This window comes from Marmota flaviventris, chromosome 19 (assembly GCF_047511675.1).
Source record: "Marmota flaviventris isolate mMarFla1 chromosome 19, mMarFla1.hap1, whole genome shotgun sequence".
Lineage (NCBI taxonomy): Eukaryota > Metazoa > Chordata > Mammalia > Rodentia > Sciuridae > Marmota > Marmota flaviventris.
In genome coordinates this window covers 17688444-17704464 of record NC_092516.1, presented here as the reverse complement: position 1 = coordinate 17704464, position 16021 = coordinate 17688444, and the positions used below count along the sequence as shown (strand labels likewise).

The window sequence follows — 16021 nt, the reverse complement described above, 5'->3', positions numbered from 1 at the left end:
TGGGCTCTGCCCGCCTCGGCAGGGCAGGGTTCGGCTCGGCCCCGCTCGGCTCGGCCCCGCTCGGCTCGGCCCCGCTCGGCTCGGCCCCGCTCGGCTCGGCCCCGCTCGGCTCGGCCCCGCTCGGCTCGGCCCCGCTCGGCCCGGTCGGGGGGCGGGCGGGCGGCGCTGCTGGAAGTGACGCGTCGAGGGCGGGGCCGGGCTGAGGTAGCCACCGCCTCCGCCGCTGCCGCCCGGGCCGGGAAGCGATGTAGGAGCCGCCAGGCCGTCTCCCGCCCTGCCCGGCCCGAGCCCCGCGGGCCGCTGCCGCCGCCGCCATGAAGAAGCAGTTCAACCGAATGAAGCAGCTGGCCAACCAGACCGTGGGCAGGCGAGTGCGCCGGCGGGCGGGCCTGCGGGGGTCGCGCCGGGCGGGGGGCGGGTCGGCTCCGCCGAGGGCCGGGAGGCTGGGGACCCGGCCGCCGCCCCGCCCGAGGCCAGCGCGGCCAGGGGCCGGGGGCTGCTCCGCGCCGCGGCCTGGGCGCCGCCCGCCCGCAGCCCCGCGGCCTCCGCGGCAGCCTGTCCCGGGGTCCCGCGGCCCACTGCCCCTGCCCCGGGGACGGCGCCCGAGCTGTGCCCTCCTCTGGGGCTCGCGAGGACCTCCGTGCCCGGCGTCGCGCCCCGCGCGGGTCCTCGGGGCGGCGATCCCGGCCTTTCCGGGGCGAGCGGCTGCGGCGGGAATCACCTCGGGGGTCTTCCCGGTGGTGGGCTTGGCTTAGCGGAGTCTAGAAGGCGCTTCGCGGGAGCTGAGAAGCGGGCTGTCCCTGTCCCAGGGCGAATGGGAACTCGAGTGCAAGTTGACATTTGGAAACTTGGGATTGGAAGAAAAGGATGTGGAGACGCCTTGCGTTGGTTGGAAAGAAGTCTTTCTCACCTTGGGTGTGGGAACGTACGCCTCCCTGTTTCCTCTGGACTGCTCTAATGCCTCACAAGCAAGAGGCATTGATTTTTAAATGAAAGAATAGAGGGTTGGAGGCGCTCGGGCCGCTGCACGGGAACGATTTGTGGTTTTGAGCGCTTCTGTAGGTGATTGTCAGGTGCCATGTTATCTGGAGCAAATATTTCAAGGTCTTGCAGGGCAGGGAGCTGCACGGGACCAACTTATTGCTTATTCTGGAAAGAGATGTGATTTTTCTTTTTCACAGCTCTTGCTTTTTTTTCTTCTTTTTTTTTAACAGTTAAGGGGAGTTTGGTTTGGTTGAAGCACGTGAGACACTTCGTTTTTAGCGTGTATGAAAATACTTTTACTTCCTCTTGAGTTTTCTAAATTTGCTTCTCACAGTGTTTCGTTTCCCTCAACTTTTTTGCTTAGTTGTGTTGTTTGATTTTTACAATATCCTACCATGTTTTCTTGGTGTGCGTTTATTCTGTTTCCAGAGTTACCTACCCCCTGCCTCTAAAGCCTGGACATGCTTACTTTTCTGGTGTTTGTAGGAAAATTGAAGAAGTAAAGCTTAGAAGATAGCTGGGATTAGAAATGGAAAGGGGCTAATGTTTCAAGCAAAAAGCATGATAAGCAAATGATCATTTCTTGTGAGTTTTTTACCCTTCTTAGAGTTTTCAGCAAAGTGCATTCGTGGCGTCAGTATTTAGTAAGTGTCAGGATACATTTACTAGATTGTTGTTTTGATCTGTTTTTGCATTGTGTCGGGCAAGGGACATTTGCTCTTTTGATACAAAATTCAGAGTGCTTTCTATCTGGAAATCCATTTAGGGTCTCCCTGGCTCCTGCTTCCTGGTAGCCTCTCTTCCCACTTTTACACTTTAGCCATACTTGCCTACTTTCAGTTTCCAGAGGAGGCCCTGCAAAACCCATTAGCTTCTCCCTGGAACTCCTGGAAGCCTCTTTCACCACCCTTTCCTACAGATACCTCCTACTCATCCTTCAGATCTCCCAGTGAAGGTTTCAGTGCCTCTGGGAGGTCCCTGATATTCCAGCCTAGAATGGATGTCCCTCCTACGTGTTGTCGTAATCCCATAGATCACCTACTTTTTGTCATTGAATTGCCTCTTTACTAGCCTGGGTCCCCATCAGCCTACACACCTAGAGAGTCCTGGCTGTGTCTCCTCCTACTGCCAGAGTCTGCTATGGCAGATATTCAATCAGTGTGGTTAATTCCAGGATTCTGGTTCTTACTAGATTGCCTGGTGGTGTGAGCCCAAGTCTGGGAAAATGTGAACTGGATAGAGCAGATGGTGATTCATAATAGAACTGTAATTCTCAGCCTGACCTTTGACTGTTTGAAAATCTTTGCTGCTAGATGCCAGTGGAAGCTGCAGCTATTACAGAGCTATTAAGGGTGTGGTGGTTATGCATCCAAAGTCAGAACATCTGTTTTCACTGGGGAACCTATCGCCTTCTTGCCGTTGATTTCCTAGATATTTCTTTCTTTTTTTTTTTTAATTTAATTAATCAAAAAGGACTAGAAAGGAAAATTGGAGGCAGGAGAGACCCTAGAATTGTTACTGCTAGGAAGCAGATGGTTGATGGGCACCAGAAGAAAGAATTCTGGGTGTATTTGGGTCAAGAGGAATTTTTGCAAGAAAGTACAGAAGGGTTTTCCCCCTATAATTTGGATGGAGAAGGAAGTTATATCAGCGAGTGTCAGGCCTGTTGTGTGTTGCTTTATCAGTTTACAGGGCTCTAAGTTTGTGTCTTGCAATGAGGTATTCCTGCAGGATGGAGACCTTGTGAGTAACTCATGGTGGGGTTCCATGGACCAGCATGTGGAGAATTAGTAATGCCTGGAAGGAATGAGTTCTCATGATGCAATTTGTTTATAGTGGCTGGATGAGTCTATTAGAGAAAATGGGCAAGGCTTATGAGGTGGACTCATGATGTGGGTGTCTCAGAGAAGTAGGATGATTCTTTTTATCCACCTGCTTTTTGTTGAGTCATACATTCAGTAGTCAACTTGAGACCAAGCCAGGCACACTGTGCAAGGTATTAAAGAATAAAAGGTGAATAGGACATGCTTTCTGCCCTGAAGCTGCTCAATAGATAGGTGGAGGAGATAGGCAAACCAAAAATAATTATATACATGAGATAAGTGCTTGTAGAAGGACAGCTCATGCACAGAGGAAAACTTAGCTGTAACTGGTCGGAGGAAAGGAGCAAAAGCTTCTTGGAAGGGAAAGTGTGAGCAGAGCCTTTTCTTTTTCTTCTAACTTCAAGCACTTACTTGGAATTTTTCTTGTAATGATTAGGTCTCTTTTGGTTGGAAGCAAACTCAATTCAAGCTGCCTGAGCAAAGAGGAATTCATTGACTCAAATGTGAGCAGAAGAGTCCAAGAACAACGTGGTTTTATATTTGGCTGGATCTAAGGGTTCCACTCTAGACAGGCCATGTTCTTGGGGACACCCTCCTCCACCCCTAGGTCTTCCATTATTCTCCGCGTAAGTCCCAGAGGGAAAGAATACTTTGTGACTGTGGCCAAAGTCCCAGAATTGGCTCTGAATGTTTCTGGGTCACATGCCTTTCCCCAGAAATGGAATGGAGTCTGCTCCACCCAAGCTATGTGGACTGAGAGTGCAGGAGTGCTGGTTCCCTAGGGTAAACTGGGGTGCTGTCACCAGCAGGAAGGAGATCAGGGGCTGGTTGGGCAAGCAAGGAATGTCCCCTCATGCTTTATGCACTGGTGCTACAGAGAGATTGATTCTTGAAAACCCTTAGTGCAGATCATCCGGGGATACAGGTTTAGAGGTGTCCTGAATAGAGGCAGGGGAAAGCCAAGATGAGGAACCTGAAGTTATGAGAACAAATGTCAAGGAGGGCCTGAGGGATGGAACTAGAAAGGTGTGGTCCTGGGGCTCTGGAAGGGAATGTCTTAACTGGCTCTTGATTCTGCAGTGATCAAAGCTTCCCCCGGAGGTCCCAGTACTTTCCCAGATAATTGTCTTTAGGTAAGTCAAGATTTCAAACCCAAGTGCCTGGAGGGTCAGGGTAGTAAAATGAATGAGTAACTTGGTCCAGGTAGGGGTTGCAGGGGATTTGGAGAGCCATGACCCACAACTTTCTGGGAATGAAGGCCCAACTGGAGTTTTCAAGAATAGCCTGAAATGTATGGTTCTCAATGAATAGTAAATGGCATTTAATTCAAATTAAATGACATGGCACTATGTGGGACTACACAAAATACTTGGGGCCAGATATGTCCCATGGATCACCAGTTGGCAACCACTTGTACAGAGGACCTGCAAGTTAACAGGCCCTGTTATTTTATTTTCCCTCTTCCTTATCCTGTTGTCACTATATCCTCAGTTCTTTGGATTTGTTGAAGAGCTCATTCTTTCCTTTACTGAGACCGTCCGGAGTTCTAGTAGTAACCATCAACATTTCTCTGGTAGTTTGGTTTACAAAGCTCCATGCTGGACCATCTGGCCTGGTTCTCACCTACAGGAGATTATAACCTTTGCTTCATAAGGAAAAATGACTTGCCACGTTGGTACAGCTAGCTACTCAGTGTCCGAAACAGGACCTGGGTGTAGGCCTGCTGACTCTGGACCCCAGATGCTTTTGACTACAGAGGCTGAGCTGCCCTTTCATCAGGAAAGACTTAATATTGGCGAGTGTTTATTAATCAGCTTCTATGCTTATTAAGCTTCAGGGCTAAGTGCTGTGCATAAAATATCTCGCTGCACTTCCAGAGCAGTGCCCAGAGGTGCTGTCACTTATTCCTGATTTAATGATGAGGAAGCCAGAGATCAAAGAGGTCATGGAGCTAGTAAATGACAGAGCCATGCATCCAAACCCAGGTTTCTCTACCAGCAGCATGACTTTCACACTGAATCCAAATGCACGTGTACCTGCTGATCTCAGAGCCTTTGGTACCATGGTATCTTACCCTCTCTCTTCTGTGAGGCAGTCCTTCCTATAGTTGGCCATCACACACTGTACCCTTACTTTGCCCCCAGTCGCATTTTGCCCCCACTTACCTACTGCACTGTTTCTTTTTCTCATACTGATTTTCACTCTTGCTTTGCTTCAAGCTAAGTAGATTCTGTCCAGCTTTTGCATAGGGCAGGTGGGGGAGAGAAGTCCCTTGCCTTCCTAACTTCTCAATCTCATCTTCCATGGTTTTGTGATGTGGTTTTTATGTGTGAAACCTTAAAATATCAAACAGGTTATTTACAGGTGAAAATCCGTTCTTCACTGGGGGAAAAAATAAACCATGAAAGGTCATGGTCATGTCTTCGTCTGTAAAGGCAGCGTACCTTCTTGTTAGGGCGTTATCCTCCTGGCAGAGGTTCTCAGTGTGTTCCACTGGGGTTTGCCATCATACTAGACGGTGGTCCTGGAGTCAGTATGAGCACTATGCATTTCTGTCAGACCACAGAATGTTCTGCATTTATCATTCTATTTCTCAATTGTAGGTAGCTGCCACAGTAATTAATTAAATATATAAATATGATTAAACATATAATATTATCCCACTGTCATCTGCTTTGGGTGATTATTATTATTATAATTTTGTAGTGGAGATTGAACCCAAGGGTGCTTTATCACTGGACCACATCCCAAGCAAGTCCTTTTTCATTTTTTTATTTTCAGACAGGGTCTCGCTAAATTGCTTAGGACCTTGCTAAGTTGCTGAGGTGGCTTTGAACTTGTGATTCTCCTGCCTCAGCTTCTTGAGCTGCTGGGATTATGAGGCATGCCTGGCTGGGAGTATTTTTTTTTAAGGAGATACAAGAAGTATAATAGACCCACAGTCCCAAAACCCTTGGGACTTTTCAAATGTTCCAGTATTCAGAATCGTTCAGGTTTTCAAGCAGTAATATGGACATAGGCTGGAGTTGTATGATACCTCCAGCAGAGTCTGGGGTAGTGCCCCATAACCCAGCACGTTATTTCTGTATCAAAATGTATGAATATACTTCAAATATGTAATGGTTATAAATAGTTTCTTGTCAGTTCAGGGGATGTTCTATAGCCAAATGAGTTTAAAAAATATTGTGTTCTTTGAGTTTTTTGGATTTCAAAATGGTGGATTGGAATTGTAGGTATGTCTGTTAGTAATGTACCTTTTGAGAGCATCTGTGTAAATGTCTTACTTTAAGTAATGTTTGCAATACTCCAAAGGGTTGGAAGCCATGGTTATATTGTATAAGCAGGAATCACAAATTCAGGTGTCAGGGCAGATAAAATAAAGAAGTGCAAAGTTGGTGTGAGACAATAGAGAATGGCAGGTACTGTGGTGAATTCTCAAATACATATTTATTTAAAGGGGAGAGTTGTTCTTCCCCTCTAGGCACTTGTTGCTTTGTGGGTGTACATTAGCCACATCTTTTAATTATGCTCCTGAATGCTAATATCCATGTGAAATTTCTTGTTATTTAAACATTGACAACTAAAAAGAAAAGAAAATCACATTCTGTTAGCCAAAGAAAACATAACTGCGAGCTCTTTCTGGCTTTGGGCTGCCTGCTGTGACCTCTAGCTTGGAGACTGATGCTGTGGTGTGAAAAGTTGTAAGTGGTGTTGGTGAGGGACCCCTGCTTGAGATGGTGTGGCTGATTTGTTTTACTATTTATTACTCTTTACAGACCTGTGATCTCTTTTGTGTATAAAATATTTCCTAGTAAACTCTAATAAAGTTGGGAGGCACTTTACTTTAGAACTGTCTTCCTAGCCTTTAGGAAGATTTCCTTTCCATATACAAATTTGAAGTTATTTACCTTAGAAAAGGAAATGGAAGCCCATTTTGAAAATAGGAGCTCCCTTTTTAAAAAGGATGAGGTTCAATTATAGTATTCTTACTTTCCAGGGCCATAGTGATCCTAGGTAATACGTCCACATATCCATCTTTGCACATTTGTCCCTGGTCAGCTTAGGGAGACTGGCCCAGGCCCCCCCATGGATTCTAAACTGGTCAGTTGTGCAGGTCCCTATAGTATGTGCATGTAATCTACGAGCCAGCCTCCCTGTGTGCTTTATTATCTCAAGATTGTGTCTAGTAACTGGTATACAATGTAAATGCTGTGCAAATAATTGTCATACTATATGTTTTAGGTAGTAATGACAAGAAAAAAGTCTGTATTATGTTCAATACAGATACAACTTTTTTCCCCCTAATATTTAAAATTAAATATTCGTGGATTGAATTTGCAGATGCAGAAATGGGGAGGGCCATTTGTGTGGAAAGAGTCCTTGGACTCCTTTCCTCAGACCATTCCTTGAGTGATCACAGCCCCTTAGTCTCACCCCTCGGTCCATGAGTCTAGTGCTTTGCCTCTAGTCCTGGCAGCTAACCATCTCCACATTGATGTTGCCACCTGTATCTTGAAGTCTCTGCTAAACATCCCATTGAAATGTACGAATTTCATCCTCTAATTTGTCATGTTTCCTTGTTTTTTACAGTCTATAAGTCACCAAGCTTTTGCCTGCAGGCTAATTCCAGTCTGCCCTGTGTTTTTTGGGGAAAAAAAAAGTATTTATGGGGATACAGCCACACACTGTAGGGGCAAATTTAAGTAGTTGTAACAGTGACATGGTGGTGGCCGCAGAGCCCATAGTATTTAGTCTTGCCCTTTGTAGAAAGCTTGATGACCCCTGCCTGAGGGCATTGAATGCCACCCCCCATCTGCCAGTCTTGTTTTTCCTCCATGTTCTTTGTACCTGGGGTCTGCCAAGTCTGCCTCCTTGCTAATCCTGACTCGGCTTCTGCTTCTCCTTGGCCATCCTTTGTGCCGCCTGGTCAGCCTGTCCTTATTTCTCACCTGAACTCAAAATTGTCTCCCAGCTGGCTTTGCTGGCTTGAGCTGGATTGCATCCCCTCTGTTGGACATCTAGCCCCACCTCCTCTTTTGTTTAGAGGGTCAGTCACCCTTTTATTGATTATAGCTGTTCCCCTCTAAATTATTATTTTTTTCTGATGAACTCCTGGAATTCGGCATTAACATTTATAGGAAATTAATATTTGTATGGCCAGAGTACTTCCAAATTGCCTTCTAAGGTGATCATGCTGTCTTTAGTTCATAGGGCAGAAAGTGTTGTCCTACCTTAATGTATCTGTCGTTCACAACATGAACAACATCAGGTTTCCCTGTCTCCCTAGGTATCAGATACTGTCTTTTAAAAAATTTGCCACTTATTTACCTTTTATTCACCAAGATCAAAGTGAACGTGTCTGAGTATTTGTGGTTCCTTATCTGAGTTTTCTGTATGTATCATTTGTTTATTTAGTTGTCACTGCATTGATGTTTAGTTACCAATTTCATTGTTGAGTTACCAGTTTGTTTTGACAAGTGTCTGTTGAAAACCTGCCAAATGCTATTGGCTATTCAAACTACAACCAGTTTCTAAGAACATAAGTAGGGAAGATAAACCTAGTCTAGTGGGTCTTAGGTGTAGTTAATGAAATATCTACCATTCCTTGGTTAATTAATACATTTTAGTATAAACAAGTTGACATTCTCAAACATTACTTAAAGAATGCATTGATGGAATCTTGAAAGAGCTTATTCTTGACTAGGTGCAAATTTAATATAAGTTTCAGAATATGAAGCAGAATTTGTCAAAAGTCTTTGACATTTATTAGAAACTGTCTTTTGAATAGGTCACACTTAATGTAGCAAATGAAATGAGAGAGAGGTATGTCTGACAGGAAAATAGTATTAAGTTTGCTTCAGCACTCGAGATTGTAAAACCTGGCATCCTGTTATATTTCATGTCGATTGCAGTATATTGATTATTTGTAACAGCTATTTCCTTTTAATTGTCCAGAGATGTGTTTTTCTCCTCTCCTTTCCCAGTTTTCTTTCTTGGATCCTCCTTGTCAGAGATGCCTCTTGGTCTTGTCTCTTTGATCTCGCCTTCAATGTTTCATTAGCATTTCTTCTGCAGTTTCTCAGCATTCTTCCCCAGTGTTCAAATTCATGTTTCTTTAGAAGTTGAAATCATAAGTTGTAGGCCAAATAAAGTTGCTCAGATTCATACAAATATTTATATAAATATTCAGGAATGCATGTCACCTGTCAGAGCAAACATTTACAAACCGACCGTCTTGGATTTCACTTGGTCATTGGATGCTTGCAGATATGCTGCCTGGATGGCCACTTGAAACCAAGCCCAGCTGTACCTGGGGGAGGTACACCAGAGTATTTCTGCATCACTAGATGTGGTGAGTGCTAGGGTCCAGGGAGCCTGGGCCAGGGGAGGTCTCATGTGCCTGGGGGTTCAACCCGGGCTTCTCTGGACATGTAACACCTGAGGGATCCAGGTAACAGGCAGGCAGAGAGCAGGCAATAGAGAATTTTAACAGGTCAGATTTTTAACAGTTTTCCTTTGGGGAAACTTAACACTCTGGATGTTTTATCTATAAATGTGAAAAAGACAACCATCATCAGGTTTCTTAGGGGAACAATCCTCTCCAGCTCGTTTACTTCACATCATTTGGGTAGAGAATGGCTATTATAGATCCATTTGTTCTTAAGTCCAGAGTGGTTGTGGTATTTAAATTCACAGCCCCTGGGTGCATTCCATCCTGTAGAAAGTGTAGGTTGGTTCTTCAAAACTTTAGAATCACCATATACTTATGTTTGTGCCTAATGTTAACTAATGATCATCTTTCCCCATAATGGGCAATTTTGTTGTACATTGAAAATTTATTGTTATTTTGCATAGTGTACCTTTTTATTTTCGTAACAACTGTTCATCTTAAAATCATTTTTAAAAAAAATATTTATTTTTTAGTAGTAGTTGGATGCAATACCTTTATTTTATTTATTCTTATGTGGTGCTGAGGATCGAACTCAGCGCCCTGCACGTGCTAGGCGAGGGCTCTACTGCTGAGCCACAACCCCAGCCCCTGATCTTAAAATCATTTTAATACTGTTGCTGCTTTTGCATTTTTGGATGTGCCAGGGTTAATAAAACCCCAAGATGACAGGACAAAAATACATGACCTACCTTGACTGAATATACCAACTGTTTTTTGTGTGTGTATGTGTGTGTATGTGGTACTAGGGATTGAAACCAGGGGTGCTCTACCACTATAGTACATCCCCAGCCTTTTTTATTTTTTATTTTGAGACAGGGTCTCGATAAGTTGCCCAGGCTGTCCTTGAACTTTCAGCCTCCTTGGTAGCTGAAATTACAGGTGTGTGCCACCACACCTGGCAAGATAGGTGATTGATTGACTTTTGTCCCTGTCATTAGTACTTCTGTTTGCAGAATACTTGGGTAGAATTTGGGGAAGGTTGAGAAGGTGAAGGCGGTGCTTTAGGAAGAGAAGTCTGGCAGCAACCTAGTTAAGAAGTGTGGAGTAGGGACTAGTTAAGAAGCTGTTAAAATAGTCTAAGAGAGGATGATAGCCAGAGGCATTGGGGATTGATTGGAAAGAATACTTAACCCTGTAATATCCGGGTTGAAGAAAAGAGAAAAAAAGAGTTGAGGTTTAAGTTATGGTTGGATGTTCTTTACTGAAGTAGGGAGCAGAATAATTCTTCACTGACCACGTTTTGTTTGTTTTGTCCCCCTGCCCCCCGAGTTGGGGATCGAACCAGGGCCTGTGCATGCCAGGCACATACTCTACCACTGAACCATATCCCCCAGCCCCACTTTCTTTGTTTTGTAGTGCTTCTCTTTTTTTTAAAAAAAATATGGATTCTTACCTTGTTTTTGGCCCTTTGTTAGGCTGTGTTCCATCTCATTACTTTGTGGTTTGGGAGGAGGGTATATGGGACACCACTGCTGTACTGTTTTCATTAATAGTTTGTAATGAGCTGGTCTCTTTCAAATTATCTTTTTAGCACACCCTCCCATTTTTGTCTAAAAATGAATATCAGTATCTCTTCTAGTTTCTAGAAAAACTCACTTAACAATTTTGATTGGTTTGGGGTTTATTTATTATGATAATATTCGTTGGATGCCTGCTCTGGGCTAGGCCTTGGGATAAAAAAAATAAATCAAACACAGGCATTTATGGCCTAGTAAATCTGTGACCTAAGCCTTGGGAAGAATTGATAGAGGTTGTGAGATGTCCTCAGGGGAGATCGGAAGGTTGATCATGCTTTCAGCAGGAGCTTGGTACTCTGTGCAAAGCAAGGAGTCTCTTATTGTTGAGAATAGGGCTTTACTACTTTAGTTGGTAAATCTGGGTAATATTAATGTCCTCTGTATGTTAAATTATTTAACTAGTTATAACTAACAGTTTTGTGTACATAATATTATCTGTGTAATGTTTCTTTTTTTTTTTTTTTTTTTTTTTTTTTGCGAGACAGGCTCTTGCTTTGTGGCCCCAAGTTAGCCTTGAATTCCCGGGTCTAAGTGATCCTGTAGCCACAGCTTTCTGAGTAGCTGGGCCTATAGCAGTGCAGTACAGTGGCCATCTTTTTTCTATTATTTCTTCAATGATTTCTTTTTTATTCTTTATTTAATTGTTACAATTGGTAAAGCAATTGTAGTTGTAGAACTGTTTCTTTATTGGGCATTCCAAAGAAAGACATGATAGGAATCTTGGTAAATACAAGTGTTGTAATATGGACAGTGTTTAGTGAAAACCTGAAAGCATCCTTTCCTCTTTTTTTTTTTTTTTTTTGAGGGAGAGAGAGAGAGAGAGAGAGAGAGAGAGAGAGAGAGAGAGAGAGAGGATTTTTTAATATTTATTTTTTAGTTTTCGGCGGACACAACATCTTTGTTTGTATGTGGTGCTGAGGATCGAACCTGGGCCGCACGCACGCCAGGCGAGTGCGCTACCGCTTGAGCCACATCCCCAGCCCTCCTCTTTTTTTAAAAAAAATATTTTTTAATTGTAGGTAGATACCATATCTTTATTTTATTTTATTTTATTTTTGTGTGTGCTGAGGATCAAACCCAGTGCCTCATGCGTGCTAGGCGAGCGCTCTACCACTGAGTCACAACCCCAGCTCATCCTTCCCTTTTTTGAGCCATACATCTTTGAGTGTATTTGATGTTTGAGCCTTTATTCTGTGTCTTAATTGTAAGATTGGCAGGTGATCTTAAGTGCAGGATGCTGAACCTATGGTTGTCCAACTACATGTCAAAAACAATTGCAGTGCACTTCAGACTTAGGAGAAACTGAACGTAAAAATTGAGAAAGGGTGAGAAGATGTATGTGGAGCATATGCGGCAATATATTAATGTCACCGTTAAAGAAGTGGTTAGCAGATCACAAGGCAGTGGACTTAATTATGGCCTCTGAGTTTTAGGGCAGCCTTTAGGAAAAGAAACTTTGTTGCCTACAGATGTAGATGGAGGTTCTAACAATGTTCTGGCCAGAAAAAAATCACCTATATACACATACTTGCATGTGATTTCATGGGCTTCAGAGTCATCCTCAAGCCTATGAACAAGAACCCCCAGAGGAACAAACCCCCCTGACTGGCTGGCAGCTCACATGCTGGGAAATGCTCTGGAGAATTGTCATCAGTCCAGGTGTACATCTTGCATGGGGCAGGCGGGGGCTGTTCTGCTAGTCTCAAGCACACACACAAGTTCTAAAAGCAGAAGTGGTCTTTCAGTGATGAGATTTCATGGTCATCAATTTACTTTACCTTCAGGATCAGCTTTCTTGGCAATTAGTTAATTATGTTTTTTAAAGTTTAGATGATGGCTCACTAAAATGAATACTGCCTCAGGGCAGTGGGGTGTAGTGACGAGTGAAGTGGGCTTGAGTCTGACCTTGGCCCAGCCAGCCTTTCTGCTGTGTTCCCTGCTTGTAAAACAAGACTCCTGACACCGCAGGGGAGCAAGCCCTGGTATGTTTAAGAAGTTGGCTTGTGATAAAGAGGCATCATAAGACAGTGAGGAAATAGTAGGAGATGGCAGGTTGGTACTGGGAAAAATAGCCAGGTTCGGTTTCACCTCATCACCACAGGCCAAAATAAATTCCAGATGGATTAAGGGTTTCGTGTAGGGGCTGGGAATATAACTCAGTGGTAGAGAGATGACCTAGCACATGTGAGGCCTGGGTTCAATTCCCAAACAAAAAAATAATAAAAAAAATCCTGTTACATATGTTATGATATCATAATTAAAAATATCTTGAGTGACCAATTGGAAAAAACTGATAGCCAGGGCAACAGAGAATCACTGTATCCAGCTTTAGTGTATCTAGTTCTAAAAGAACTAAAGAATGCCCTCCTAATGAGCAAATACCATGAACAGAAAGTTCACAGATGAAAGAAATGTCCAGGAAACATATGAGACTATTTTCAAAATTATAGTCATTTAAGAAACATAGTTTCATGGTTCTATTTTTCACTTATTAAATTATCACAATTGGGGCTGGGATTGTGGCTCAGTGGTAGAGCGCTCACCTAGCATGTGTGAGGCACTGGGTTCGAGCCTCAGCACCACATCAAAATAAATAAATAAAAATAAAGGTATTGTGTCCAACTATAAGTAAAAAAAAAATAAAAAAAATTATCACAATACAAGATGATGGTATGTTACTGTTTTAGGAGTTGAGAGAAAAGAGTCTGTCTCACACTGCGAGTGGGTGGGGGAGTGGGGGCGGGATGTGAACTGGCATTCTTTTCTGAAAAGAAATTTGCCCTTGTGTTTGTAAGAAGCACCTCTGGAATCTTGCCCCGACCCTCTGTCAGGTCTGACCACAGTCTCTTCTTCCAGATTCCTCTTTCTCTGCAGCGCTTCGCACAGTCCTGTTCACTACCTCTCCAGCCAGAGTCAGTGGTGCCTGCTCCTCTTGGATATGGCTTTTAATACTCTGTCCAGCTGTCCTTTTTCTTTCACCTGATCTGCAGAATAACAGCCTGGCCTTTTGGCTGCTTCTCTCCTGTACCTGGGATGCAGGGCGTGCAGGTCAGGGCTGCCAGCTGGGCTGTGCTGGCTGCTAGCTGGGCTGTGCTGCCTCCAGTGCCTTCACACTGCCTCCCAGTCCTTAGCTGGGTTCCCCTCCTATTTTCCTGAGTGCCTCTGCCAGACTTTCACTTTCCTCAAAGCTGCTCCACCCTGCCCCAGACACACCCACTCTCCTTGGATGACCTGGCTCCTAATTTCCAGAGAAATCTGGATATGCCACTGCTCAAGTTGACTAGTCTCTGTGCTTGTGTAGGCCCTGTGTGCCTTGAGCCTGCCACCCGAAGCCAGCCTCCAGCCTGGGCATGGTCCCACGCTTTGCCTCACTGGACCTCCCATTTCTGCCCTGCCTTCCCAGCCTCCCTCTCTCCCCTGCCTCTGCCTTCTCAGTGGCTGACATGGTCAGGGGTTCCTCAGCTTTCTCTTGGCTTCTCCTTCCCCTCAGTGCCCTGCATCTTGGTCTCCAGCACCCCTTTCATTTGTTTTGTATCTGCAGGGCCTAGACCAGAGGAGGCACCCGATCACTAGTACCTTATGAATGAATCCCAAACCAATCAAAATATTAAATTAATTTTTGAAGAAACTGAAGTGATTCCAATATTTGTTTTTAGACAAATAGGAAAAAATGCTGGGCTTGATGGTGCATGCCTATAATCCCAGCAGCTCAGAAGGCTGAGGCAGAAGGGTCGCATATTCAAAGCTAGCTTCAGCAACTTAGCAAGACCCTGTCTCAAACTAAAAAATAAAAAGGGCTGGGTCGGGGATGTGTCTCAGTGGTCAAGCTTCCCTGGGTTCAATCCTTGGTACAAAAAGAAAAAAGAAAATGAAAATGGTATTGGAGGGTCAAGATGGCTTCTCCTCCCTGCAGGACCTACATCTTGGCCTCCAGTGCCCACACTCCCTTCCTCACCCCTCCTGCCCTCAGTTGGCACTTTTCAGCTATCACTTATCCTGGCTTTGCTTGTACTTCATTTTGGTGGCTTCTCTGACCTCGCTAGGACTCCTTTCTATTCCCCGCTTTAGCGCTTCTGAGTCCTCTGTCCTTGGCTTCCATCTTCTCTGCAGGAACTGTGTTCTGAGTGCACTCCCAGAAACCCACTCTGGCTGCCAGTACTTAAAGCAAGTTGGGCATTGATGTTGAGAGGCCCCTTCTGTCTCCTGGAAGGGTCAGCAGATCCCTTCAACTCAGCATGTCCAGAGCTGACCTCATGTGCCACACCCTCAAGTCCTCCAGACTTCCTCTCAGGCAAAGGGTCCTAGCATCTATCCAGCCAGCACTCAAGCTAGACACCCAGCATTCGTCCTGGGCTCTTTCGTCTCACTTCGTCCCCATGTCACGTCGCTTTGCCTGTCTACTCTACCTTTGGACTTTCTCCCTGTCTCCTCCATGCACCTGCAGCTCAGTGTGGGCCCCCTTCCATCCTTCCCTCAGGAACTTGCCTGAGGCCACAGACCTAGTGCCCCGTCTCCAGTCTACACTCTAATCACTATGTAATACCAAGAGCAAAAGCACTTTTTGAGCTTTCTTGGAATTAGCAATTGGCCTATATCCACAGGGGCCTTACTGGCTCCTTTGGGGTGCTTTGGGTTCCACCCTGGAGTTGTTGGCAACAAGGAGATGTGTGTGTGAGATGTGTTCCTTAGCAGGAGCTTTTTGGCAGAGGTTGCAGCTCCAGGTTCAGTCCCTATCACCAAAAAAAGAAAAAAACATTCCTGTGGTTGTAAGAAAAGACCAGTGTCCTGTTTGAACAATATGCAGATAAAATAAAATGCTAGGTTTGCCCTGTAATGCCAGAGAATTCCTTTGCCAGATTATAGTGCTCTGCCTGCTCCCTGCCTATAACTTCTTCTCTTGACATTGCAGTAATTGATTTTAATTTAATTTTTAATGAATTCATATGAGTATAACTGCCATAATATAGCACAGCAGATCAAAGTGATGTCTCTAATCATAGGTTCTTGAAATTATTAATGGTAGGAAAATTTTCTAGTGAAGAGAGGACCTCACAACGTTATGGGACCCATTTTAGTTCAAGATGGTTGACTGAAGGAACTCATGTTATTTTTTTCTCCCCCATAAAATTCATTATATGTTTTAAAAGGCATTTAAAAAAATCTTACGAATTTTAAAAAAGTATAGTACTGAAAGCCACTTAGAAAAAGTTCAGGTGTATTTAATAAATAGGTCTACAGATAAGTAA

The 16021-nt window shown here is 44.3% G+C and overlaps 1 protein-coding gene across 6 annotated transcripts in view; it reads left to right on the top strand.

Annotated features, from left to right (window-relative positions):
- The first annotated feature begins 204 nt into the window (after nucleotides 1–204).
- The window catches only part of Arhgap17 (Rho GTPase activating protein 17), an 85459-nt gene continuing 69642 nt past the window's right edge, over nucleotides 205–16021 (top strand). For 3 of the 6 annotated variants that reach the window (XM_071605555.1, XM_027948801.3, XM_027948799.3), the window contains exon 1: nucleotides 207–367. In XM_071605555.1, the coding sequence (XP_071461656.1) occupies nucleotides 315–367 (53 nt within the window). In that variant the 5' untranslated portion in view covers nucleotides 207–314. Of the gene's footprint in view, nucleotides 368–16021 lie in introns of all 6 variants that reach the window. The other 3 variants (XM_071605556.1, XM_071605557.1, XM_027948798.3) reach the window with 2 other exon arrangements.